This window comes from Aspergillus chevalieri, chromosome 8 (assembly GCF_016861735.1).
Source record: "Aspergillus chevalieri M1 DNA, chromosome 8, nearly complete sequence".
NCBI lineage: Eukaryota > Fungi > Ascomycota > Eurotiomycetes > Eurotiales > Aspergillaceae > Aspergillus > Aspergillus chevalieri.
In genome coordinates, this window is record NC_057369.1 from 1,571,240 (window position 1) to 1,596,317 (window position 25,078).

Here is a 25,078-nt window from a genome sequence, read left to right on the forward strand (position 1 = left end):
TATCCAAGTATCTCACGCTCCCTCGATCATCAACTTCAAGCCTGGAAACTATCCCTGCCTGACTATTTCACATCCCAAGATATTCCAAGGTGGTTCCGTGGCCCACGAGCAATAGTATGCTGGAAGGAACAAAACCTGCGGATGATGCTCTGGTGGGGGACTCAGCGTTTGTGCAAGCTGCCACGGGATAGCGAAGAGGCGTTTGTAATGTGCCAAAACGCGGCACTCACAACTATCCAGAACATCACAATATTCTGCATTGACCAAGCTGATGCCTTGCATACTGGCCTCAGCTGGTATGCCACTTACTTTCTTTTTCAGGCAGCGATTGTTTTAAGTATCCATCATCTGAAACCATGTCAACCCACGGACACAGACCTGGCAGCAGTTCATCAGGAACTCTCGGTTTCTTCCTTTCCAAGGCATGTGACTGCTTGGCAAATTTAAGCCAAAACAACAAAGCCGCAGCAAGATGTCTAGAAGTCCTGAATAGAATTAGAGACCGGTCTCAACCGGCACAGTGTCTGGCTACAGATGTAGCAAATCCTGGATTGAATTCGAATCCGGACACTACGCAACGACCAACCACACTCGAGAACACGGACGCGCACCCGACAAATTTCACGGTCGACCCTTCATTGCGGATTCTCTTCCAAGATACTTCCTGGAACAATGACATATTTGAAGGCCTTCAAGGATTTCCCGGTACGAATGAGGTGGGATTGTTTGATTATATTCCTGAAAATAGTTTCGATGCACGTGTACTTCCTGATTGGCCTACGGACTCGGGCTTGGGCCCTGTTTAGATGCCTATTGAGTGCTATGGTGTCTGTTCATTTTCCCACAAGTCTCGCCATTATTGAAATGCTCTGTGTCATTATCTCTCATGCTATCTATTTGCCGATTAAAGTTGTAATCTATCTGTTTATTACTGCTTGACAGACAGACACGTAAAATCACAGCTATGGACCCGGAAAGCTTCTGGCGATGATTATCATTGACCTTGGTAATACCAATTGCCTACGTAGCTACCTTGTACTTGGAGCAATTAAACACGGGCCAGTGTGGACGACATGTAAAGGCCCTAGAATGCCAATCGGCTCGATCTGTTTTGACGGTGGGTAGCAGGCAATGGAAATGTGTCCAGCCCCAAGATTGTCCAGCCTCCCTTGTTCTTGCCTTCGGCTCAGTTCAATCTGATGGTGAATATTTTCCTCAATGCTGTTAGCTGGGTGATTACCCCGCCCCCGAATCAAATAGAACTTGAGATACATGCTGTCATAGCTAAGGTTGTGCATATGACTCGAACGGGCTGATGAGAAATTGGGAGAAAATCGGGACATTGGCGGAGGATGGTAGTAATGATGTTGAAGCACTGTTTGCTATCTCGAGTTTCAAGGCTCGCACAAGTGAGTATTATGTAAAGAATGAGTTGAGTCAGAAACATGCTCTACTCCCGAATGAAGTGACTTGGAATTACAATGGTCCCCAGGGAGTTGTATGCAGCCAACTAGCTTGCTTTGGTTACCCATCGCTTTACTTGAGGGACCGACAATCCGATGCTCAGTTGTGTAGGTCAAAGTCCGTTCCCCGTCCTTAAAGATCTCGACTACCATAATGTCTCTCATAAACCAGAGATGCTTTTTGGTCGCGAATACCTGTATATCGCTGCCATCCTCCTTCCATACTTACGTTGGCTCCAGCCATCTCCTCAAGAAAAATGAGCAATGTCAACCAGTCCTTCTTCATTCCAATGGTAAAATTTTCAAGGTCCGAGCGAGGGTCATCTGGAAGGAGACTATGAGCAGATTTCCAGTAACGATTATTTGTTTGTTCCCATCGCGTTTCACATTGGATATTTGTACATAGAGCCCTTGATGCAGGTGCGATTCCTAGACTTCAGGTTTGGAATGGTCCTGGAGAGTCCTAGAATCTGATTACATTGCCATTTGGTAGTTACTGTAAGTAGCTGCTTTATCATAGTGTAGCAATTGATACAAGCCCCTGGTAGCCCACTAATAGGACTGTAAGACAATTTAGTACTTATCATGGGCTTGCTTGCTATCTATATCTGCAATAGTTGCCTGGATGCTTTGACTGTCAATATCATAACCCTAACATATCCGTGGGAACAACGGATCCCATAAGCTAGCATCATATCGAATATGCCCTATCTCTCTGACCAGCCACACTCCCATAATATAGTGGGCCATCTCGGATGTTACCTGTAGAGAATGGAAGGTGCTTTCTTCCATGGACATCCCGGTGTCTTCAAAATGTCTCTGCTGACGAATCTGCCGTTACAACTAGGCTATGTTCTTCGTCAAATTTATCAGGGGTTTATTAAATGCAGTTCGAAAAGCTCTTTCAGAAATTTCGTGGAGGGCTGCTGAGCGAAGGAGCAGCGATATCGTCAAAACGTGTCATATTAGGTATCGCTTTCCGTCAAAGGACCGCACTGTCACATGTTCTCGATGGTCTGACTTAGGCCTGTGGAAGGAGTCTGGAGTACATTCATCACCTGCAAGAACACAATAGTAGGCATTTTCTTCCAGCCAAAGCTTCGTGTCGATTTCCATAACGCCGTGGTCGTATGTGATCATGGACTCTTTCTGCCGCCGAAATAACCATAATTGTCATCACATCGGAACTCAACAAAGACAACATATCGAACGCTGTTTTAGTATTTCCTGCTCCATAACCTGCTTTGTATTTTCAATCATCGATCTTTCGTTTTCCATACGACCATGGATATTATAAGCTTTCTGAGCGTTGAATAGTCATTTAATAGTGCTATTTAGGACCCGATTTAGAGGGGCATGACCTGATTGAATATCTATTTGCTCCAAGATTATAGCCGTCAGAAACGTATTTCTGGAACGAACCAGAAGATAGGCAGGATCAGGGAGGCTAGTCCCAAACGAGATATTGAGATCATGGACACGGTTCTTCTGCCCTAGTGCGATTAATTGTGTTAGTTTAGGGTTGGGACTCGCCCTGACTGCAAAGTGTTAACTTACTGCTCATTGTGTTTGCCTCTAAAGAAAGCTGGCTAACCATGGGCGGATTTCATATTCCATGTATTGGCTTTTAGTTCTCATATTGTTGTAGGTCCTATTGTCTTTCGCGAAGAAAATTGACGGTACATAAGTTTCAAGAAAGAACTGGCGAAAGACAGGTTAACATGTAGCTACATCCACGGACTAGACCCAGTAGTTGGATCCCTTACCTTGACAGACAAACAAAGAAATTGCCGCTGGTTGGTAATGGTAAGATCTTTCATAAGTCGAAGCTCCTGTGGTCCATGGATCTTCGTCTATATGCATTTCAATTACGAAAGTAGCGAAACGGTGGCTTCTGGAGCTCACGCCACATGGCGACATAGATTTTTCAGGGGTAGGATCGCCTGACTTGGCTTTTCCACGTTTTTGAGCAATTGGACGCACTCAACGCTCAAGTCGTGGGGGATAGTCATCGTCTATCCCCCGCCGTTAGTAAAGGCTTAGGTTTTTTCATTGCTCCATAGCAGCCTCTGGCTCAATATGGGTCTTTGCATAATTACTAGAAGAAAGAGCTCGAAGAGAGGGAAGGAGGGGAATCTGAGATGGAAAGTAAAGTAGAAAGAGAGACTGGGAAAAGAAAAAGAGAAAAGAAGCAAGCCTAATGAAATATTCACTATGGCTACTTACGCATATAACGTTATTTCGGGATCAAGTTGTATCAAGCACGTCCGTTGCTTTTATTCCATTGGACACTAATACTGTCTACATAAAACATGAGAAACGAATTACCAAGATATATGTAACTGTGAATTCCCTATGACTGCAACGTCCGTTCAGCAGCAGTTGGCCACCGGGAGACAAAGGTTGTATACAAGAAATCTAGAATTCTTGGTCATCGTCGCCGGAAATGATGACGTTGTTGATCTAGTAACACGTTAGTCTGGATCGTAGGAGAACGAGAAGAGCGGCCACATACCTTGAGAACCATACGGCACAGCTGGGTGGCCAGCAACAACTGCTGGCGCTTTCCGATCAATGGGTCGATAGCGAAGTGCTCTCTCATGTCTTTACAAATTTGTTAGTACAAGTAGTAGATTGGTCAGAGTACAGAAAACATACCGTTGTTGCCAGTCACCATGCAGTCGACACCCAAGCGGGAGTTGTTTTCCTTGACCTGGCGCGACTTGATAGATGCGAGGGTCTCAATAGGGCTCAAGCCAGAGTTCTCGGCCAAGGCCAATGGCACGGCATCAAGCGCATCAGCGAATGCGCGCATAGCATATTGCTCAATACCAGGGCTCTATAAAGTTCACAGGTCAGCCTTAATGCAATTAGAATTAAGAGGATCCCCAAACCTACCTTGACAGCAGCGTCCTCGACGGCAAGCGAGCAAGCAATTTCAGCGGCACCACCACCGTACACAACCCGGTTGTCTCTGACTAAGTTGCGGACGACGCACAGAGCATCGTGTAGCGATCGCTTGGCTTCATCAATGATCTGCAGAGCGCCAAAGTTAGCAAACCATAGAGAAACTAGACTAGGGACTTCAGACTAACCATTTTGTTACTTCCCCGGACGAAAACAGTCACCGCACGGCTGTTGGCGCACTCTTCAATGATAAGCATCTTCTCCCGAGTAGTACCGAAAGTCATTTCCTTAACACGGCCAGCAGTTCCCAGCTTCTCCGAGCTCAGGTCCTCGAAACGGGGGACAATTCTACCATTCGTGGCGATGGCAATCAGTTCAATTTCGGGGCCACCAACCCACCGGACAGCGGGAAGCTCATTCTGGAGCAGAAGGTGGTTTGCCTCGTCATCGAAACCCCACTGGCAGATAACAAGGTTGGCGCCTGCGTCCTTCAGGTTCTGAATCATCTCCTTGAACGTCTCGCTTTCGTAGTTTTGCAACCGCTTGAATTCGTCGACCGATGTGATGTCAAGCTTGTGCTTGGTCTTGGGCTTCGGGGGCTCGAACGGGCAGGTGAGAATCGCCAGTTTTGCGTCTGTCACCTCGTCGGGCATCTGAGGGTGGGAGAAGTCCTTGTCGACAATAACACCCTTCACCAGAAGGGAATCCTCAAGAGCACCTCCAACCTTGCCATCAACCTTAATCAGCTCGAAGTCGACGTCCTTACGCTCAAGATCGGCAACGGAGAGAACGGCATCGATGGCGATCTGCGCAAACTGGTCGTGAGACTTGGAGACAATCTTGCTACCCAAACTGGTCTTTGCGACCTTCAGCAGGTTCTCAGTGTTCTCTCTTGAGAAGGGTATTTCGTCGCTGATCTTATCGAGTTGTTCAATGGCGATCTCACAGGCGGTATCGTATCCATCCGCAATCCGGATGGGGTGAATGCCCTTGTCAATCAAATCCGCGGCCTGCTCCAACATAGCCGCCGCCAAAACGACAACACCAGTGGTACCATCCCCAATTTCTTCGTCTTGGGATTTCGAGAGTTCGACCAGCAGCTTGGCAACGTTGTTCGTGATTTCCATCTTCAGGAACGCGAGAGGTCAGTGACAATTTCATACAAGCGTCGAGGGGTTGAGGACGGACCTGCCCAAGAATAGTTGCGCCATCGTTCGTTACCGTAATATCACCATCCGGAGAGATCAAGATCTTGTCGAGACCACGTGGACCCTAGAATATGACTTAGATTTTGTTCAAGCAACGTGTTCGATAACCATACCAGAGAAGTCTTCACGATGTTGGCAACCGTTTTGGCAGCGACAATGTGCGATTTCACGGCCTCCGTGCCATGTTGTCTCTTCTTCTTTCCCTGGCTGTACCGCGTCTCCCATCAGCACAAGTTCTCCGGTGTATAGCCATTAACCGCAAAAAAAGGTATTCGAAGAACGTACTCCCGGACAACGATGAACGGCCGGCCCTGCTCATCCTTCATCACCGACGCTATTATGACTGTCAGTCGCTAATTCGATACGGTCGGATCATTTCGCAGGAAGGGATATCGACCTTGAGACAAATCAAGCTCTGTAATGAGAAAAGTTGAGAGTTAGTCCATAAATTCAAGAATGAGGGGCACCGAGACGTACGCATCGCCATTTTTTAAATGTGGTCTGCCGCGTGGCAGGAAGTCAGATTTAATAAAAAGAGATAAGTTAAAATATCACAGAGAGGATAGAATTAAACAATAACCAAGACAAAAGCCCTTGATAGAGTGAGAGAAGCGGGAGGAGGGGAGTTGAATCTGGCCACGATCCGATAGTCGTTCGGAGGCTCTTTTTAGAAATTCTGGAGATGTCCCAATCGGGCTAGTGAGCTGTTTTCCCAAGGCGGTATAGCGCGCTTCCTCTCTCTACGCGCATCGCAATTCGGACTCTTCGCAAGTCAAGCATCTCTATCTAACTCGATTTTGCACCCTGTACTTTCATCAATTAACCCGCCGATCATCATGGTTCAATGATAGTTTCACATCCCGCGACCACCGTGACTTTACTTTCCAGACTTTTCGGCCTTACCTCTTCATCCGGCACCATGCCTCGTGGGTTGTCCCTCGATTGAATTAGCTCGATCTCGGGCTAACCTTCTTGCGCGTCTTAGCTCCGCTGGAAGAGACGTCGGACGGCGAGTCTACTGGGGGCTCTATCCCCTACGCGAACAATGATGAGCAACAACAAACACCCAACGACACAGACCAGGGCGGAGAAGAAGGCGAAGAAGGCGAAGAGGAAGAGGGCGTGTAAGTTGCGACAATGGACATCAGATGGACCGCACTGACTTGGGCAGCTATATCGTTGAACAGATTGTGGGCCATGAATTCCTTAAAGATGTACGCGCAAACCCAACTCCCCTGTGACAGCCAAATGTGATGCGCTGACCTGACAATGCGACAGGGTACACTCCTGCTTCAAGTGAAATGGAAGGGATACGATGACCCCGCAGATCAGACGATGGAGCCCGAAGAAAACCTGTTGTACGTGATCGAGCATAATTCGCAGCGTATAGCCGCCATACTCACCAGTGCGATAGGGAGGGTGCAAAGGATTTGGTTGAGGAGTACTACAGAGTTCAAGGTGGCCGTCCGGAAAAGCCAGCTCCCAAGAAGCGCAAGTCGGTTGGAAGATCCAAGAAGACGCCCGAAAAGGCAGCACCTAAGAGACAAAAAAAATCTGATGGCAACGCTATCGGAACACCAACTTCAACAGCAGGGGAGGAGAACGAGAATGGCGATATTTACGCCGACTGGACACCTAATCGCAAAAGCTGGGAGAATGATGTGCAAAGCATTGAGACCATCATGCGCGAAGCAAACACAAGCATCCTATACGCGTATATCCAATGGAAAGATGGGAGGAAGTCGAAAGTATCTCTTGAAACATGCTACGAAAAATGCCCGAAGAAGGTGAGTTTTTCAACTTGTTGATACTTGCGAACCTAGACTGACGCGCAGTAAGATGCTCAAATTCTATGAGGCTCATCTGTAAATTCCAACCTTCCATTATTGGTGAAACAGAACGCTAACCTTATCGCAGTGTCTTCAAAGAGGGTTAAATTTGATATCAATGAAATCTCTCGAATGGCGATAAAAATTGCCTGGCAATGATCTAATGATGTGATTTATTGTTATGTACTGTCGGTTTTAGAGTCGATGTCCTCGTCTATCCTTACATTCATGGGTTTTGCAGGCGCCGTTATATGGACAGGGCGGGCTAGAATGCGTAAGTGCGATTGAGCTTTTCAGTTTCTTATTATTCCTTTTCCGGGTTGTTCTATTTTTCTCGATTTCATCCGATGCCTCCCTGGTTTCCTGTACGATATACGACACCAGTTGTTTATGAAATTTTGGATTAAGGCTCATTACAGCATGATCATTGATCATCAGGATTCTCAAGCCCTGCATCCCTCGCCAAACCAAGATACTCCCATCTTACATTGAAATAATCCGTCCCATGCTTCTCCAGCACGCGTTCAATATCCCGGGCATTAGCCCCTTCCAAGCACCTATCATCTTCCGATGTCCACACCCCCGGCATATCATCCGGTATCCCCTTCCCGGCGACCAGATTACCCAGGATCTTATCAGCTAGGCTTGGGTCCATGCTCGTGCAGCGTAGGGCTTCGATCACCTGTGCGTCGTTCTGTGCTCTGCCACTACGTACATGATCATCGATCCAGTCGTCGATATCGGGCTGTGAGCTTTGTTCCTCTTCGGGTTCTAAGGTCGGAGTTGCGGGGAAGAAGGGAAGTTCTAGAAATAGGCTGTCGACTTCGTTCTCGGGTTGTTCGGGTTGCTTTGAATGATCTTGTTGTTCTTTGTCTCTATGGTGATTCATGGCTTCGGTTTGGCGGGTTGTTTCTGGTATTCGAGTTTCTCGTGGCGTGGGCTTTGGGGCCTTTCTTCTCTTTTGTTCTGGTGACCCCTGCTGCCTGGATTGAGGGCGATCAATAGGTTCGATATTAGATGATCTCTTTCGCTTTCGCTCATCCGGTTTGTTGATAGTTGGCTCCGTTCTCTGCCGGGGCTGTTCTTCCGTAGTCGTACTAGGAGCTCTTGAAGAAGTTCTGTCGACCATGATCTCATGTACTATTGGAACCCGGCCTGTAGTAGAAGCTGGCGACTGTCGATGACTGCTGGCGGGCTCCTGATCCCGAGCTGACGAACTAGGCCCTGCGTCTGATGTCTGGGCCGCAGACCCCGCCATACCGCCTGGCCGAGGGCGTCCACGTAACCTCTTCAGATATCGATCACGATATGACTGCCATGTATGTCTAGGGTTCTGCACAACATTAGCTTTCAGCCTCCCAAACCGCTATCGTCTTAGGCATACTCTCGCCGCCAAATCCTGATAAATCTTATTCCCACTAATAGCAATCCCAGTCTTTCCCTCAAACTGTTGGACATAGTCCCAAAGCATCTGATCATCTTCCAGGGAATAGATAACCTTGATGCCACGGCTTGGGATATAAGTAGCTCCCACGGGGCGCTGCGGTGATGGGCCAGCGCGGTAGTCTTCTAGCCTTGCTAATTGTTTGTTGCGGATGGAGTCTTCGATGTATTTGTATGAGTAGCTGGCGGCTGTTAATACAGGGTACCTTTGGGAGGTATATGGGAGGCGACTGACGTATCAGAAGGGAGGTTCTTCCTCTTATGATCGACTAACTTGACGTCTGCGTCTTTCTCTTGTAGTCTTATAATTCCGCCATGTTCCTGTCCGGTATATCAGTATCAGTCCCGAAACACGTGAAGGGCAAGGGATCTTACTGTAATGAGTTCCTTGAACCTACTCCTCTGCGGGATATTCTGCGATAACCAGAACTGCTTTCCCTGGAAGAGGGAATCAGAACCCTGATTGGGTCTATCTCCGCCATCTTCTGTGCTCATATCTAGTTTTTAGGTGCTGCTTTTCTCTCAATCCAATGCGCTGGTGCGCGTTGTTCTTGCGCGTAGGGGGTCCCTTGGTTTGCAGTCACGTGGGCATATGTTGAAGGACCTTTGCTGGAGGTTGAATTATGTCGTTCTTAGCTTGACACCATTGCATGTAGATCCTTTCCAATTACCTGGTCCTTGAGCGTCACTGCAGAAACACCGGGAATGAGATCAAGTCGGCGCGGTGTCTTTGGAAGAATGGGCGTCACCGGACGGAGAACATCACGATAAAGAGCTGTACTGGATTATTGAACTGAAAGTTTACTCGTATATTTTAGACAGAAAGACCAAATAATAATGGGATTCTAGCAAGTGTCTAGAAACTTTCACAGAATCTACTAGATCCCTGTTGGTTAGTAACGATCCTTATCGATAACTAGTCAACGCGTCTTTTGCTGCCTCCGCAGCAACTGCTCGCATCACCAACTTTACCTCGACCTCACCTCAACATAAATATCTCTCCCTCCTCTCCTTTCCTCATCCCGACTCTCTCAATCAACTCCTTCTTTCTATCCACAAGCAAAAACCCGCCTCAACCACCAAAACCAACCCCCAAGAGAAAACCAGCAAAGCGGACACCACCCCGCGCATCCTCCCACCAAAATGTCCACCTATGAAGGTACGCCCAACCACAATCCTATACACCCTAATTAATCAAACTAACAAAAGAACGAAATCCACAGTCGAACACAACACCACAGACCCCAGCACCACCCCCTCTACCGCCCACCGCCGCCGCCGCCCCGATCTCTCCACCTTCTTCGCAACGCTCTCCGAGATCTCCAACCCCGAAGCCTCGCGCCACAGACAACATGCCGTTCCCGTGCCGGGAGACATAAGCGCGGCATTTTACTCGCTTGCGGAGGCGTTGGAGGTTATGCGACGGGAGGGGGGTGATGTTGGGACTAGCGCGGGAGTCCAGGAAGGTGGGCAGGGAGGGGAGGATTTGTTGACAACGATGATTCAGTCGTTGTTGAGTGAGGCGGATACGCCGCCAAGGGAGGTGGAGGGTGTTAGTGAGGAGTTTTGCGATGGTCCTTTCTCCCCTTCCCTTCTTGTAAAAATAAGGAATTGCTAACGCTGGCTGTGGTAAAGTTCTCGACCGCGTCCCCCGCAAATCCCTCAAAGAATCCCAAGTCTGTCCTATCTGCAACAACCCCTTCCTAGAAGACGAATACCCGCTCGTTGTGCAGTTGCCCTGCCATCCTACGCATCTGTTTGATCTCGAGTGTGTGCGGCCGTGGTTGAGGTTGAGGGGCACATGTCCGCTTGACCGGACGGATTTTGCGAAGCAGGAGAGGGAGAAGGAGACGGCGAGGAGGCAGAAGCCGGCGGATGATGAAGAGGAGGAGTGGGATGGGATGTATGGTTGATTTGATAGAGTGTGAGATGGAGGTGTTTGGATATGGTAAATTGATCACTGATGAGAAATGATTTTGGTGATGATCAATGCGTACGATCTCAGTGTTGTTGTATAGTGGAGATACCAGCAGTGCATATGCATAATCTTCGAATCCAATGTAATGCAAAACATATCAAAGAAAACTCTATACAAGATCATCTATTCGTACATGACATTCCTTCACATAGTTATCCTAGTAACCCCGTTATTATCCGACTTGGGCTGAATAGCCAACTTTCCCGTTTTATCGATCACAGCCTCGAATCCACTCCGTTCCAATAACCCTCCATCATCCTTGACAACCTCCCTCGCCTCAAGCTCTTCCACCATCTTCTGGTTCTCTCGGTTCCCTTCTAACAGGAACTTGAGACACATGACGGCATGTTCCTTAATGTAGGGGTTATGCGCATCGAAGTTTGTGCATGAGAGAATCGTCTCGAGACCACCGTATCTCCGGATCTGGTCTTGCACTTCGGAGCACTTCCAAACGAGCGACGAGAGCACGAGCACGACCAGTTTCTTGAGATTCCGCCATTCAAACTCGGAGGGGTCCTCTGTGATCGGTGGTGACTCGGCTCCCGAGCCTGGCCCGGCATCTGCGGGGTCAGGGTCGCTGGGGTCGTAGGGTCGTTCGACGGCGACGGGGCCACCATTTGTACCTGGCTGCGGGCTATCTTTGGGAGGACTGGTGTGCCGTGGAGGGATCCCCATGGGCAGAGAGCTTAACTGGCCCTTGGGAATGCTAGCCTCGAGCTCCTTGATCAGGGTGACCAGGTCGTACACGATCTCCCACTTGACGAGCAGATTCTTCCAGTCATTGTTTTCGGTGAGGACAGCGAAGAACTCGAGGAACTGGTAGACTCCTTCGTAGACGCGTTCCATGTCCCACAGATTCAGCGGGAAGTCCTCTGGCAGTGCGCGTCCGGCGCGGATCTGGCCTTGGAGGTAGATCAGGGCGCAGGTCTCGGGGATGATGTTTCCGCGGAAGATGGTGAAGATGTAGCGCACGGTGAGGACGTCGACTCTGGAAAGGGGCGCGGGGTTCTTTGAGGGATTGGGCTGTGTTCCTGTCACGGATGCAGGAGAGTACTTGGATCGGAAGATGTGGGTCAAGATCTTGACCACCACGGCTTGCGCTGGGGAAATGATATCCTTTGGTTGCCCAAAGTCGGAATAAGCGTGAGACATCAAGCCGTTCTTAAGCACCGCATCCATGATTTGCACCATCATCTTGAAGTACAGCTCGTCGTCAGGAAGATCCCAGGCGGCAATGAAGATCAACAGTTCGCGAAGCAGGTTGCGGCCGGTCTCCTGGGTCAACAGTATGTGACATCGAAGTGCCTGCATATTCCTCGAGCCAACCCTCTCGCCTCCTTTGAGACCAAAGCTGTCGACAATGCCGGCCTGGACAATCATCGGAAGAGCTTCAATTTCCGCAGGTCCAAGCACAAGCGGAATATCAGTCAACAAACCCCGTTGTTGATCGCCTGGGCGGCCTCTGTAGTCATCATCATCCTCGTCATCTTCTTCCTCTTCCTCCTCCATGCTTCCGTCCGCGACAGCCTCCAGACTACGCGAGTCGTCATCGGCAACTGTCCCACCATCGGGATGGTCATACTCTTGGCCACCATCGTCACCCATTTGCGACGTTTCTTGCAATCGTGCCATAAGCTCATCCTTGGCTTCTTGTAATGTCTCTGCGGCGGACTGTGCGGAACGCGGCATACCAGTATCTTCTTCGGCCACAACGGCATCCCCTGAAGCGACGGCACTGAACTCGGCAAGGTCAGGGAGATCGGCCCAGCAGATCCGAGGGAAGCCTGCAGTAGGACTGCGGTCGATGGTAAGAATAGACTTTTTGCGCGGCGGTTCATCCTCCGGAAGAGCTGGAGGAAGGTCCCTGGCCCTATCCTGAAGATCTGACCATCCGTCCACCTTCGCACCGAGTATGGCGGTAAGAACTGCCCGGATTTCTTTAACCTGCTCAGGATCTTTACCCATTTCCTGGATTGCCGTCAAGTCTCGTCCCAAAAGCTTTTCCATGTGATCTTTGATATTGGCGAGAAGCAGCATAGCTGCTTCCTCCTTGATCGTCGCAGGCTCTCTCGGGAAATTGGAGATAGTCTCCAACAGCAGATCCTCCGCAGTCTGATCATACAGAGCCCGGATCGGCGGATTAACAATCCTCTCCCCAGACTTAACAATCGGCGCGACACCCTCCGGCTTGCTAATCGTCTGATCCAACGGCTCCTTGGGCTGAATAATGTTCGTATCCCCCGTAGAATGATAGCCAAACAAATCCAGCCAAAGCACCATCTTCCGCTGCTCATTGTGCATGATGAAATTGTGCAAAAACTGCAGGCATGTGATTAACAGACGTTTGTAAAGGTTGACGACCTTCTGCCATCGCTCCTCGTTCCTCGCATTGGTTTCCCCGTCGAAGCCCCGCGCCGTAACCCTCACGCATGTATCCACCAGCGCTATAATCCGTTGATCGAACCCTTTCTCTGCTGCCATGTTTTGCGCCTTCTTTGTCGTGGCGAGGAGGTTGCGGGCGATCGTGCAAAGGTCATTTAAGCGTTCGATATCCTTGACCAGCGAGAAATAGTTGAATGCGATGAGGTTGGAGGACGAATGGTCGTAATTAACGGACGGGGGACTCTTCCATGCGAATGATTGGGCCTCGAGGACAGGGATTGCTTTGGTGAGTACGTCTGTGAAGCCCTGCCAGATGTCTGGCGACAAACCCAGATTGTGTCTAGTAAAAAACAACAAATTAGCATACAGTCCCTATCGGATGACAAAAACGAGAACAAATATAAGCATACCTGACATCACTCTCCTGGTGCGTCTTGTACAAAATCTGCTTCCCAGCGGAGAGCATATGCTCCAGTCTCTTGTCGTCAACCATGCCGCGGGTTTCATAGTGGCTCAAGGTCCCCGTCAAGATGACCTTCAGCATTAGTTCGGCTGGTGTGCATTTTGGTTTTGCATCTGGCCCTGCGCGGTCAGTCATGATAACTGATTATGACAGCTGGTACTAGCTAAACGCCGAACAAATTCGTCTTTATTATTGATTGCAGGTGGCGGTTGGGGTTAAAATAATTATCAATGCGGAGCGAAGAATACTCGGATTTACTCGATCTCCGAAGTGTCCCGCTGATCACTCTTTCGGGAATGATAGTTACAAACTGATTGAAGCCTCAGGCATTTAAAATAGTGAATTAGTTATAGAGTATTCAGGCAGTTCTATTGCACCTTCTTGCTGACAGGTAGCTTGAAAGCTTCCCGCAGATTATCCCAGAATCCCAAGTCGTAAATGTTATCAACTTCTTCCATACTGCGCACGCGAAGCCATCTCGGATCATAAGGTGCATCGAGATCATCTGGCTGGATAATATCGTTGGACCTCGACGAAATCTTGTAGCCTTCAGCTGGCGGCTCCCCGTCTGTCAAAAGAAGGATCTGATCACTGCTCATCGGCCAAGCCGATTGAGGCTTCTGGTTCTCACCTGGAACAGGCGAGTTTCCGTAAATTTCTCCCTTTGTAGACTTGAAAGCGCAGCCATCAGTCACTTCATCTTTCCATTCAGACCATTTCGCGCTTTCATTGGTCGTCATCCCAGCCCAGACCAGGTAGGTATGGTACACAAGAAAAGCCATCGCCAGCGGAGCCGTCATGAACGCCAATAAAGTCACAGTTCCGATGCGGATTTCGGACGCAATAACCAACGACCAAACATTAAACCACATAGTCCAGCTTTTCTGCGCCAACTTCAATCCAGACTCTGGAAGGAATAGCACCTCCATGGTCTGAGTTAGGAGCGAGTGGCCCAGGAGCGAGCCGTAGATCAGCAGGGCTGACAAGGACAGCAGCAAACACAGAAAGTAGTGGTAGTTGTTCGCGCCCACGCAGTTGATCAGCCATACACAGTGGTGGTCTTGTCGAGCAACACACGCCTTGCAGAAACTGCAATGCTTGCTCCGTGCTGGTTTAACGAATTTGCACGTTGGGCAATAACGTCCCGGGTGGAAGATGACCCCGTCGTAGGGATAACGAGTCATCTCTTGCGCATGGTTCTCCGGGGTGATGTAGGACGTGGAGACGACGCACGCATACAAGTGGAAATACGGGAGAGCCGCAACCGGTGGTGCACAGATTTTATGGATGGTGGAGATCCGAGGCCACGCGGTTGGGATAAACAGGTATTCTCCGGTAATAAGCAGCGACAAGAAGAAAATCTACAAACGTTAGCACGGGGAAAGTCACACATTGCGTTGAATACTGACTAGAACTAGTGGATGGTTCTCGTTCCATACGTATTTGCCGGTTCGGTTACAGCAGAATGTAAGACATCCACCCAGCAGGCGGTTGTCGAAGTGAGATATGCCATTTGGGATATATTTCCAAATAACCTTATAGAGGAAGCTGATAGGTGTTTTCCTGCCGACCAGTTAGAGTTAGACTCGTAGAAACTGGGATTCTTGAGTTTTTCATAGTACCTAAAAACCGGCAGTCTCCCAAACAGAGCCACGAATGTCAGACCGGAGATCCCCAGAATCCCCAGGGCCACCGTCCTCAGGAGGCCCATGGCTTATTCCGCACAACAGTTGGTTTTGCAGCAAATAATCCTTCAATGCTATCGATCAGGCATTATCGGTGTATTATATTTTTCTCTTGAATATCTCAGGAATAAACGCGACGACTTCTATGTTGGCAGTTGTCGGAGTACAGATTTTGATAGCCCGATGTTGTATTGATGACACGTGACCTTACAACGTGATGGCTGACAGCTGCAATACGCAATACTTGAATGGGGTCGAATATAAACACGAAGGAACACATAATAATCTATGGGGTACATAACCTTGAGGTCTTGAATTATTGTTGGTTGGGCTGAAAAGTCCCGTGGCTGACATCTGCATATATATCCCCATCGGTCACTGCTCCAGTTCCTGTCATTTGTTTACACAGTAGAAACTGGCACGCTTCTCCTGAAATCAATTCCACTTTAAAGGCAATTTAACTCTCATCCTAATTGCAAGTACCGCGTATGATCTGGCTGTCACTAAGTGAACCACAGTTCCAGAAACACACCTAAAGTGTCTCTAACAATACTCCATAGTAGGCGGGATAAATATAGACGCCGCGTGGTCGAGGCCGATCTCCAGGCCAACACCGCCACCATCATGTCTTTACACGAATTAAACTTGGACAAGGCTGGCTTATTATGAGGTCCAATTCCCTCTCAAGAAAACAACAACACATTGCCTAGTTAACGGCACTCTGCGTACATACATAGTGCAACAAAACCCCCGTTACTAGGCGTGCTTTCTTTAGCAACACCCGTGGAGCCGCGCCGGTGATCGACTGTTGCGACAGCCTCCAGCAAACATTCTTTGTGTCTCTCTTTTCCCTCTCTCTTTTTTTCTTTTCTCTTTTCTTTCAAGTAACCGGAGGACATACAGAATCACCGCCAAAATGCGTTCCAAAAAGTCATCCGTCAAACCCTCGCTGTATCCCGCCATCCCCTTCCATATCATCCGCTTCTTCGCCCTTCTCTCCACTATCATTGTCGGCATCATCCTCGCCGTCTTTATTTACCACTTGCACCAACAGAACTACAAGCTACCATGGGCGTACCTAGTCGTAAGTCTCCCCCCCTCAATCCACACAAAACAACTGAACTAATAAACACAAAAGCTCATCGTTGCCGTCGTCCTCTCCCTCATTAACTTCACCCTAACAACCCTCGTCCACTGCTGTTGCGGCCTCTCCCCGCGCCTAAACCTAACCTCCAACACAATCCTGCTCCTCATCTGGCTCGCCGCCCTGGGCGTCCTATGCTGGAGCATGTCCCACACCATCCTAACCACCTGCACAGAAACCTACTGGGGTAATTCCACCGGTATAACCGTGTGCCGCATCTACAAGGCGTTTTTCTCCTTCACAGTTGCGGCGGTCGCCTCGCTCATCGCGGCCGTCACGCTCGATATCATCGTGCGCAAACGCCAGACTAGACTCGGGAAGTACGATCCTATGGCTAGTAACCCGATGATGGCGGGGGATGTGAAACTGGAGGAGAGGAGTAGTGGGAGCCTGATGGCGGCGGATGATCCGACTGCTGGGGCCAGGTACTATCATGATGTTCCTGATCCGCGTATGGGCGGGGGTCTTGGGCATGGGAGGGCTGATAGTGTGTCATACTCGGGGTCGAATGTGTCGAGGAATGGACATCTGGAGCAGTATCATGCCGGGGAGGCGCAGGATTATTCGGATAGTGCGCCGGCGAGGGGTGTTTGGGGGGCGCCCAGGGTGAGGTTTAGTGCTGTTGGGTCGGGATATGCGCAGCCGCCGGAGCAGACGAGTTATGATCCTGGTGCGTATAGGTGAGAGGCCTCTTTGACCGAAGTGATCATGCGCACTTGGTCTTTGATACCTGTTTGCTCATCTTCACTGATCTATGATGAGTTACGATCTTGCACATACTTTGATTTAATTTATTGGAAGGAATTGGGTATGGCGTTGGTATTTGGTCTCATCTCTTCAAACTGGTCATTTTAATACATCATCGTTTCACGTCTTGTCTTGAATAAAGCAGCAAAGCGAGCGCTGGAATGTCATCTTGGATTGAGCAAAAGTCATCTGCAAACAATGGTGTAGGTAGAACATTAAGTAGACAATGGAAAATAACAGAACAAAGGACTCTACATAATGACCTCGTTGGCAACATCCTGATAAAGTTAGTAACTGGATCGATGCAAGATGAAGATGGGAGTAAACATACCCTCTTGAGCTCCTTGAACGGCAGACACACGCAGTTCTGTACCCGCACCTCATCGCCAACAGCACATTCCTTACCCAGAATCGTAATGCTCTGCACCTTGATTCCGTGCTTCACAATGCTGGTCGAGTGGCTGCCCATCGGAATCGGTGTACCCTCAACACGAGCCCAGGCGCCAACCCGGCTACTCCACCCGATAATCGAGTGCATAACGCATGCATCGTGCTTGATCTCAGCGTCCTCAAGCACAATCGAGTCTTTGACACGAGCACCAGCCCCAACAACCACACGGGGCCCAATAGAGACGTTAGGACCCAACTTCGCGGTCGGGTCGACGGTTGCGGTAGGGTGGATGAAGACTGGCGGGACGATGGTCGCGGAGGGAGGAGTGAGTTCTTCAGATTGTGCCTGGAACGCCTTTTGCAGGTAAAGTGCGTTGGCCGGGACGGCGGAACCGGCCGTCTTGATCTGTCGCCAGAAGTCCTTGGTCTCGTGAACAAAGAATCGGTTGCTGTCAGCCAAGTCGGAGAGGATGTCCTGCTCGAGACGGAGGACCTCGCTCTTCTCCGACTCCTCTTCGGCGTTGGCCGCGACGAACGATGCGTCAAGGTGCTCAGACGAAGGGTACGAGACCAGACGAGGGCGGGTGGTGCGGCGCTTGATGGCGCTACGGATCGCGGGGAAGATACACTCGGTCGAGAACAGGTAGACACCGCAATTGATGAGGTTCGAGATGTGGCCTTCGGGCTTCTCGACGTAGTGCAGCACACGCTTGGTGTGCGAGTCTGACACTATACAACCAAAGTTGGTGGCCGCATCGTTGTTGACCCTGGTTCCCAGAATAACCGCCTCTGCGTCCTTCTCTTCGAACAACTTCAGCATCTCACCCAACGGGAACGAGCAGCAGACGTCCGCATTCAGCACAAAGATGCGCTCTGGCTTCCCCTTGAGAATAGCATCGCGGAAATGGTAGAGACCCCCGGCCGTTCCCAGGGCCGTGTATTCACGTAGGTATTGGAGGCGGAGCTGGGGGTAGTCCTTGGCAGAGTCTTTGATGAATTCTCGGAAGACCGATTCGTCATAGTATCCGACCAGGATCACTTCGCGAATATCGGGAATCTTAGCGACGGCTTGGAGGCAGTGGCGGAGGATGGGATGACCAGCGACTTCGAACAGGGGCTGGTATACAGCATTTTGTCAGCGCGGGTTGACAGAATGGGCATTGAAAATTGGTATGCGCCGTGGTGGCAGACGCAATGCAACTTCAAAACAGAGGGGGAGGGGCATGACTATCACCAACCTTGGGCACGTCGAGAGACAATGGCCTAAACCGGGTTCCTCTGGATGGACCCCCGACCTATTCATGAATATCCTGTCAGCATTGACTGAAGCAACAATGAGGACAGTATGTGGCTGCATATGATCCATACCAAGATCACGGCCTTAGTCGAGGCCAGGTTGTTGTGTTCGCGGACTGGAACTTGAAGCATGGAGACGTCGAAGGACAGAAGAGACCTTTTTTCTTTCAGAATAAAATAGAGAATAGATGAATTGGTATAAAGATACTGCTAGGATTACTCGCACCCCTATACAGCTCAGCTCGTTGACAGGAGAAATTGACCAAGTTGGCTGAGAGACCCGAAAGCGGATCACCGAATCTCAGGCCCACCGCCAACAACAGAAGGAGCCCCGTTGGTGAACCGTTGGATCTGGGAACCACTTGCCGCCAATTTTATCGGCATCTTAATACTGAGAATTGGTAATCATGCTGTACAAAGGGAGTATCAATTGACCATGCTTGATCGCTAGCATCGCCTTATACCAGGCCTGCAGCCGGTGGGCGCTGGTTGCAATGAGGGCAGTCAAGGTATACCCAAACGACGTGCCGGGGGAATGGTCTAGTTGAGTTCTGCTACTCACAACAGGCTCGGGTTGTGATCAACTGTGTTTGTATCAAAGCTTGGAAGAGAACTTGTGATTGCTCCTATGGAATCAAGACGTATTGCTGGCTGGTGTTGACCATTCACTGGGAGGTCGAACCGCAGGGCCAACCTCTTCTTTCACTTCAGAGGGGCATGCACTCTCTTCTACCTTCACCTTTCTCTCTTTCACTCTTTTTCCCTCGATGTGTTAACCCTCTTCCTCATCCATTTCAAGCATCTTGAGCTTCTGGACTGCCAATTTGTTTCGAGCATTTGTATCGGATATTCTTGATTGGCATGCGCTCAACAACACCAGAAGCGAAGCATATGTCTCAAGGAAAAGAAAGTCTCGTCTCGACCGGTAAGCTTATCTTTTTCTTGGATACAGATAGACAACTCACACTGAATAGACACGATGCAACTCGCCAGCCCCCCAAGTCTGCCTGCCGCTGAGGATTCGATCAACCTCATATCCCAGGATATGAGAACTCTGGTTAGAAAGATACAAGATTTGCGTCACCTGGGGATCGAGGACAACAAGATTGCGCTGCCGAAAATCTGTGTAGTTGGAGACCAAAGCACCGGCAAAAGCTCGCTGATCGAGGGTATGAGTGAGATCAGGGTCCCTCGCAGCGCCGGAACTTGTACCAGATGCCCGATGGAAATCAACCTGTCGCATTCCGACCCCTCCCAACCGTGGACGTGCAAAGTCTATCTTTCGCGGAAATACATCTTTGACGGCAGTCGGAAGATCAAAATCTCGAAAAAGTTTCAGCTCGGCCCCTGGATTGAACAGGACCAGGAAGATGAGCTTTTTCTGATACTCTCTGACAAGGACGATGTCCAAGAAGCGGTGAAATGGGCGCAACTTGCAATCCTCAATCCTGGCAGACCACCAGCGGACTACGTACCCGGGCAGAATGCAGGGACTGATGGCTCGCATTACCAAGTCAAATTCTCTCCGAATGTGGTCCGTCTTGATATTTCCGCCCCGGACTTCCCCAATCTTTCTTTCTACGATCTTCCCGGTGTCATCAGTCAGGCAGAATTTGACGAGGAAAGATATTTGGTTGCTCTCGTTGAGAACCTAGTCAAGGAATATATCTCGCAGGAGAATTGCATTGTGCTTCTGGCGTTGCCAATGACGGATGACGCGACCAACTCCAGTGCGGCTCGCATAATTGGGGACGTCCGCGGAGCGAAGTCGAGAACCCTGGGCGTCTTGACGAAACCCGACCGAATCCAGCTGTGCGAGTATACTCAATGGATGGAGATACTTGAGGGCGACAAGTTCTCACTTGGCCATGGATACTTCGTCGTTCGCAACAACAAAGACCCCTCCATCGAGCATTCTGTTGCTCGCGAGGAGGAAGCTGAGTTTTTCGATTCGAGTCCTTGGAGTACTGAACTGTCGGCATACCATGACAGATTTGGTACCCGGCGTCTCCAGGCCGCTCTCTCTAATCTTTTACTTGACCAAATTCAAGGGTGCCTTCCTCGAATCATTGAACAAATCGACGAAAAAGCGAACCGCATTGAACACGAATTGCAGGAGTTGCCCAGTCCTCCATCAAATAATGTACCTTACATACTCTGCGGGAAGTTGAACCATCTCAAGGAGCAGATTCGGGCACATATTGAGGGCGGTTCTGGGCAGTATCCTCTCCCAAAGATCTGGCTACATATAGCAATGGACTTCAAGAGAGCGTTGGTCAAGGCCCGGCCTACGGTTCAGCTCCTATCTCCAGCTGATTCCACGGTTATGGCAATGAATCGTGAGGGAGACGATTCAGATTGTGAGATGACTACCGTTCAGCCTTCGCTGAAGCGTGATGCCTCGGGTGCCCAAACGGCTGGCCCACAAACTCCAAACGAGATTCCTGCACGTAAAGCTACGGGGTACTCTACCCCACATTTCGATGCTTTCGACCGTCCGGCGAGGATGTTCACCTGGGAAGAGATCAGGGAAATTAACGAGGACTCCTATCGTGCCGGAATACCAGACCAGACCGATCCTAAAGCTATCGAAATCATGAACCAGTTAAGTGTGGAACATTGGCACAAGCCTATGACTGCCTTTCTCAACGCGACTCATCGACTCGTTAGAGAAATGTTGATTCGACAGCTTGAAACTGTGTTCTCCCAATACCATCGTACAAGCCTCTTCCGCGAACTCACCCGCATCATCGACGATTACTTGCAGAGACTCAAGCAAGAGCATTTCCAGCACGCCTTTGAGAACTTCAACATCGAGAAGCACAAACCCTTCAGCATGTCTCAATTTGCGCTCGAACGTGCGAGAATGAGTGCATTTTCATACCTGAGTTCTCGGCGTCATCTGGAACGCGCCCACAAGTACCTGGACATGCAGGATAGACTTCCTCGAGAGGACCCGCGGCGGGATGCTGAGATCAGAAAACTCACGGAGGCCGATTTGGGTATCGACATGTTCATTCAAGAGGTTAAGATGATGGCCGTAAGTTCGCAGCTTTTTTCAGTGATGCACAGAATTGACAATCCTAGACCACTCGCGGATACTATGAAGTTGCGAGCTCTCGTTTTGTGGATTCAATCTGCCAGAGCGTGTACACCAAGCTCTTTTTTAAATGCCGCGAAGAATTGATCGATGTTATTGAACAGGAGCTTCAAATCTATGATGAAAATGGTAAGCCTAATTCCTTGATGTCCTCTACATGACAGTCAACGCTAACATATCTTACAGCCGTCGAGCGTTGTATGGAACTCATGACCGAAGATCCTGAACGTCAGCGCCGTCGCCAGTACCTTCTCAGAGAGAAGGAAAAGATCTCGAAGGCGCAGGGATGGTTATCCACTGCTAAAAAAGAAGAGGAGCCTATGGTAAATACCGAGACGACGTTTCCGACTCGTATTAAATCTGAAGATTGGGCCGGTTTCTCTAACATCCGCGCTGGTGCTGGTTAGGGAAGTCTGATTTGGTGTGATGCTTTACGACGTTTGGGTTTTGTTCATGGCATGTTTACGTTAAGGCTTGTTGAGATCTGATACGGTGGACGGCAGTCGTTCGCCTTTGGTGTGGAAACTTCGTCTTTGATGGAAATTGTTATGGATGTGAGATTGTTAAATAGGGAGCTTTGTTATCAATTGCGTGTCTACTGTCGCGGCTTGGGTGCGTATTGCTGCATACTCTACCGCTGTATAGAACACCGAAAACGGCAAGGCGGGGTCAACCCCACCTGGCTGCCCTATGCCCTAAGCCCCATTACCAAATTCGTAACTACTGGCAGCAATCGCATATCAAGAACAACAGAGAGCTACAAATTAAGCTGCCATAGCTTAGGAGAACCAGAAACTAAGTAAAAACACCTAATATAAGTTCCGTAGCGTAACCGTCGCCAGAACGCAGCAGTACCATAGTAAATCCCAGAAAAAAATTCCACCGACCAATAACAGCCGCGGATCCTGACTCAGACCCAAAAATCAACCTGCCATCGTCCCTCCCACCAAAACCCCTCCTCCGTCTCAATTTTCCTTTCCTTCTTTTGTTTCGCATAACGAAAGACAATCTAATTTATCATGACGGACAACGGAGTTAAGGAGGCCGAGACCTCCATGGCCAACCTCTTGCTTGACGAGGTCACTGGCGAAAAGGTCTCCAAGACCGAGCTGAAGAAGCGCCAGAAGCTGCGCGAGAAAGAGGCCAAGAAGAAGGAGAAGGAGGCTGCTGCTCCTCCTAAGACCCAGAAGAAGGCTTCCGCTGAGGAGGAGGAGGCTAACTTGACTCCTAACGTGAGTGTTTCTGGTTTTGATATGTGTGGCGGTATCGGACTGTCAGCTAATGAAGGTATTTTTTCCCCCGCTATAGCAATACTTCGAAATCCGCAGCAAGAGAATCAATAAGCTCCGCGAAACCAAGTCGCCCGACCCTTATCCTCACAAGTTCAACGTCACCGATGACCTGCGTCAGTTCCTCAAGAACTACGAGGGTCTTGAGAAGGGCGAGCAGAAACCCGAGACCACTGTTCGCATCGCCGGTAGAATCTACACCAAGCGCAGCTCGGGCGCCAAGCTCAATTTCTACGACATTCGTGCGGAGGGTGTCAAGGTGCAAGTTGTGTGCCAGGGTCAGCACGCCACTGGCGACGTGCCGTTCGAGCAGCAGCACGAGCACCTCCGGAGAGGCGACATTGTCGGTATTGTTGGATTCCCCGGTCGGACTAGCCCCAAGAACAGAGCCGATGGTGAGCTTTCGATCTTTGCGACTGAGGTCGTCCTTCTGTCGCCTTGCTTGCACGCCATCCCCTCCGAGCACTACGGTCTGCAGGACAAGGAACAGCGTTTCCGCCAGCGTTATCTCGACTTGATCATGAACGACCGCTCGCGCAATGTTTTCGTTACCCGGTCTAAGATTGTTAGCTACATCCGCAACTACTTTGACACCCGCGATTTCATTGAGGTGGAAACTCCCATGATGAACGCCATTGCTGGTGGTGCGACTGCCAAGCCCTTCGTTACTCACCATAACGAGCTCGACATGAACCTCTTCATGCGTATTGCTCCTGAGCTGTACCTGAAGATGCTGATTGTCGGTGGTCTTGAACGTGTGTACGAAATGGGCCGCCAGTTCCGTAATGAAGGCATTGACCTTACCCACAACCCCGAGTTTACCACCTGCGAGTTCTACCAGGCCTACGCTGATGCTTTCGACCTCATGAACACCACCGAAGACCTCGTTTCGGGTCTCGTCAAGCACGTCACCGGCGGCTATGAGACTACTTTCCACACCCAGAGCGGCGAGACCTACAACGTCAACTGGAAGGCGCCCTGGAGGCGCGTGGAGATGATCCCCGCCCTCGAGGAGGCCACTGGCGAGAAGTTCCCGCCAGGTGACCAGTTGCATACCGCCGAGTCCAACGAGTTCCTCCAGCGCGTCCTGAAAAAGACCGGCGTCGACTGCTCGCCACCGCTAACCAACGCCCGTATGCTCGACAAACTCGTCGGCGAGTTCATCGAAGAGACCTGCGTCAACCCCACCTTCATCACTGGTCACCCGCAGATGATGTCGCCACTGGCCAAATACCACCGCCAGCACGCCGGTCTGTGCGAGCGTTTCGAGGCCTTCGTCTGCAAGAAGGAGATCGTCAACGCCTACACCGAGTTGAACGATCCCTTCGACCAGCGTCTGCGTTTCGAGGAGCAGGCCCGCCAAAAGGACCAGGGTGACGAGGAGGCTCAGCTCATCGATGAGAACTTCTGTACTTCCTTGGAATACGGTCTGCCGCCCACTGGTGGCTGGGGTATGGGTATTGACCGTTTGGTCATGTTCCTTACCAATAACTACAGTATTAAGGAGGTTCTTGCTTTCCCTTTCATGAAGGAGGACAAGACTGCCCAGGAGGGCAAGACTGCTGCTGAGGTCGTTGGCATTGAGCCCAAGCCGGAAGAGGGCATTGGTAAGTTTCACCATACCCTATAACCACTACCGTTGAACTAACAAGATGTAGCCCACAAATAGATGCTACGAAACTGGACGAGGGATGTTGAATGCGTTTGATGACTGTCTATTATGGGTTTATGTTAGGATGTCAATGAATAGATGC

At 49.9% G+C, this 25,078-nt stretch overlaps 10 protein-coding genes across 10 annotated transcripts; 5 read left to right on the top strand and 5 right to left on the bottom strand.

The window, feature by feature from the left end:
* Positions 1-3,881: 3,881 nt before the first annotated feature.
* On the bottom strand, positions 3,882-6,065 carry CCT5 (chaperonin-containing T-complex subunit CCT5; the record flags this gene model as incomplete). The annotated part of the gene is made up of 10 exons (XM_043283906.1): positions 3,882-3,926; positions 3,979-4,067; positions 4,122-4,302; positions 4,362-4,499; positions 4,559-5,497; positions 5,559-5,642; positions 5,692-5,785; positions 5,864-5,912; positions 5,976-5,993; positions 6,056-6,065. The coding sequence occupies 10 exons, from the start codon at positions 6,063-6,065 to the stop codon at positions 3,882-3,884; spliced, it is 1,647 nt and encodes a 548-aa protein (XP_043141139.1).
* A 357-nt stretch (positions 6,066-6,422) lies between these two features.
* Positions 6,423-7,386, top strand: ACHE_80527S (chromo domain-containing protein; the record flags this gene model as incomplete). The annotated part of the gene is made up of 5 exons (XM_043283907.1): positions 6,423-6,504; positions 6,564-6,702; positions 6,750-6,792; positions 6,857-6,936; positions 6,993-7,386. 5 exons carry the CDS (start codon positions 6,423-6,425, stop codon positions 7,384-7,386), a joined length of 738 nt encoding a protein of 245 aa, XP_043141140.1.
* A 445-nt stretch (positions 7,387-7,831) lies between these two features.
* On the bottom strand, positions 7,832-9,345 carry ACHE_80528A (putative transcription factor Rap1; the record flags this gene model as incomplete). Its single annotated transcript, XM_043283909.1, has 4 exons — positions 7,832-8,740; positions 8,792-9,032; positions 9,086-9,171; positions 9,226-9,345. The coding sequence occupies 4 exons, from the start codon at positions 9,343-9,345 to the stop codon at positions 7,832-7,834; spliced, it is 1,356 nt and encodes a 451-aa protein (XP_043141141.1).
* Positions 9,346-9,993: 648 nt separating this feature from the next.
* On the top strand, positions 9,994-10,763 carry ACHE_80529S (uncharacterized protein; the record flags this gene model as incomplete). The annotated part of the gene is made up of 3 exons (XM_043283910.1): positions 9,994-10,009; positions 10,074-10,424; positions 10,486-10,763. 3 exons carry the CDS (start codon positions 9,994-9,996, stop codon positions 10,761-10,763), a joined length of 645 nt encoding a protein of 214 aa, XP_043141142.1.
* Positions 10,764-10,972: 209 nt separating this feature from the next.
* On the bottom strand, positions 10,973-13,808 carry CTR86 (Ataxin-10 homo-association domain-containing protein; the record flags this gene model as incomplete). The annotated part of the gene is made up of 2 exons (XM_043283911.1): positions 10,973-13,550; positions 13,621-13,808. The coding sequence occupies 2 exons, from the start codon at positions 13,806-13,808 to the stop codon at positions 10,973-10,975; spliced, it is 2,766 nt and encodes a 921-aa protein (XP_043141143.1).
* Positions 13,809-14,041: 233 nt separating this feature from the next.
* SWF1 (DHHC palmitoyltransferase family protein) lies at positions 14,042-15,384 on the bottom strand (the record flags this gene model as incomplete). The annotated part of the gene is made up of 3 exons (XM_043283912.1): positions 14,042-15,034; positions 15,083-15,236; positions 15,296-15,384. 3 exons carry the CDS (start codon positions 15,382-15,384, stop codon positions 14,042-14,044), a joined length of 1,236 nt encoding a protein of 411 aa, XP_043141144.1.
* Positions 15,385-16,274: 890 nt separating this feature from the next.
* ACHE_80533S (uncharacterized protein) lies at positions 16,275-17,186 on the top strand (the record flags this gene model as incomplete). Its single annotated transcript, XM_043283913.1, has 2 exons — positions 16,275-16,442; positions 16,497-17,186. 2 exons carry the CDS (start codon positions 16,275-16,277, stop codon positions 17,184-17,186), a joined length of 858 nt encoding a protein of 285 aa, XP_043141145.1.
* A 314-nt stretch (positions 17,187-17,500) lies between these two features.
* On the bottom strand, positions 17,501-19,067 carry PSA2 (mannose-1-phosphate guanylyltransferase; the record flags this gene model as incomplete). Its single annotated transcript, XM_043283914.1, has 4 exons — positions 17,501-17,527; positions 17,581-18,756; positions 18,878-18,934; positions 19,008-19,067. 4 exons carry the CDS (start codon positions 19,065-19,067, stop codon positions 17,501-17,503), a joined length of 1,320 nt encoding a protein of 439 aa, XP_043141146.1.
* Positions 19,068-19,796: 729 nt separating this feature from the next.
* ACHE_80534S (putative dynamin GTPase) lies at positions 19,797-22,442 on the top strand (the record flags this gene model as incomplete). Its single annotated transcript, XM_043283915.1, has 4 exons — positions 19,797-19,860; positions 19,910-21,975; positions 22,023-22,164; positions 22,222-22,442. 4 exons carry the CDS (start codon positions 19,797-19,799, stop codon positions 22,440-22,442), a joined length of 2,493 nt encoding a protein of 830 aa, XP_043141147.1.
* Positions 22,443-23,054: 612 nt separating this feature from the next.
* KRS1 (lysine--tRNA ligase KRS1) lies at positions 23,055-24,993 on the top strand (the record flags this gene model as incomplete). Its single annotated transcript, XM_043283916.1, has 3 exons — positions 23,055-23,267; positions 23,344-24,931; positions 24,983-24,993. The coding sequence occupies 3 exons, from the start codon at positions 23,055-23,057 to the stop codon at positions 24,991-24,993; spliced, it is 1,812 nt and encodes a 603-aa protein (XP_043141148.1).
* Between the last annotated feature and the right edge of the window lie 85 nt (positions 24,994-25,078).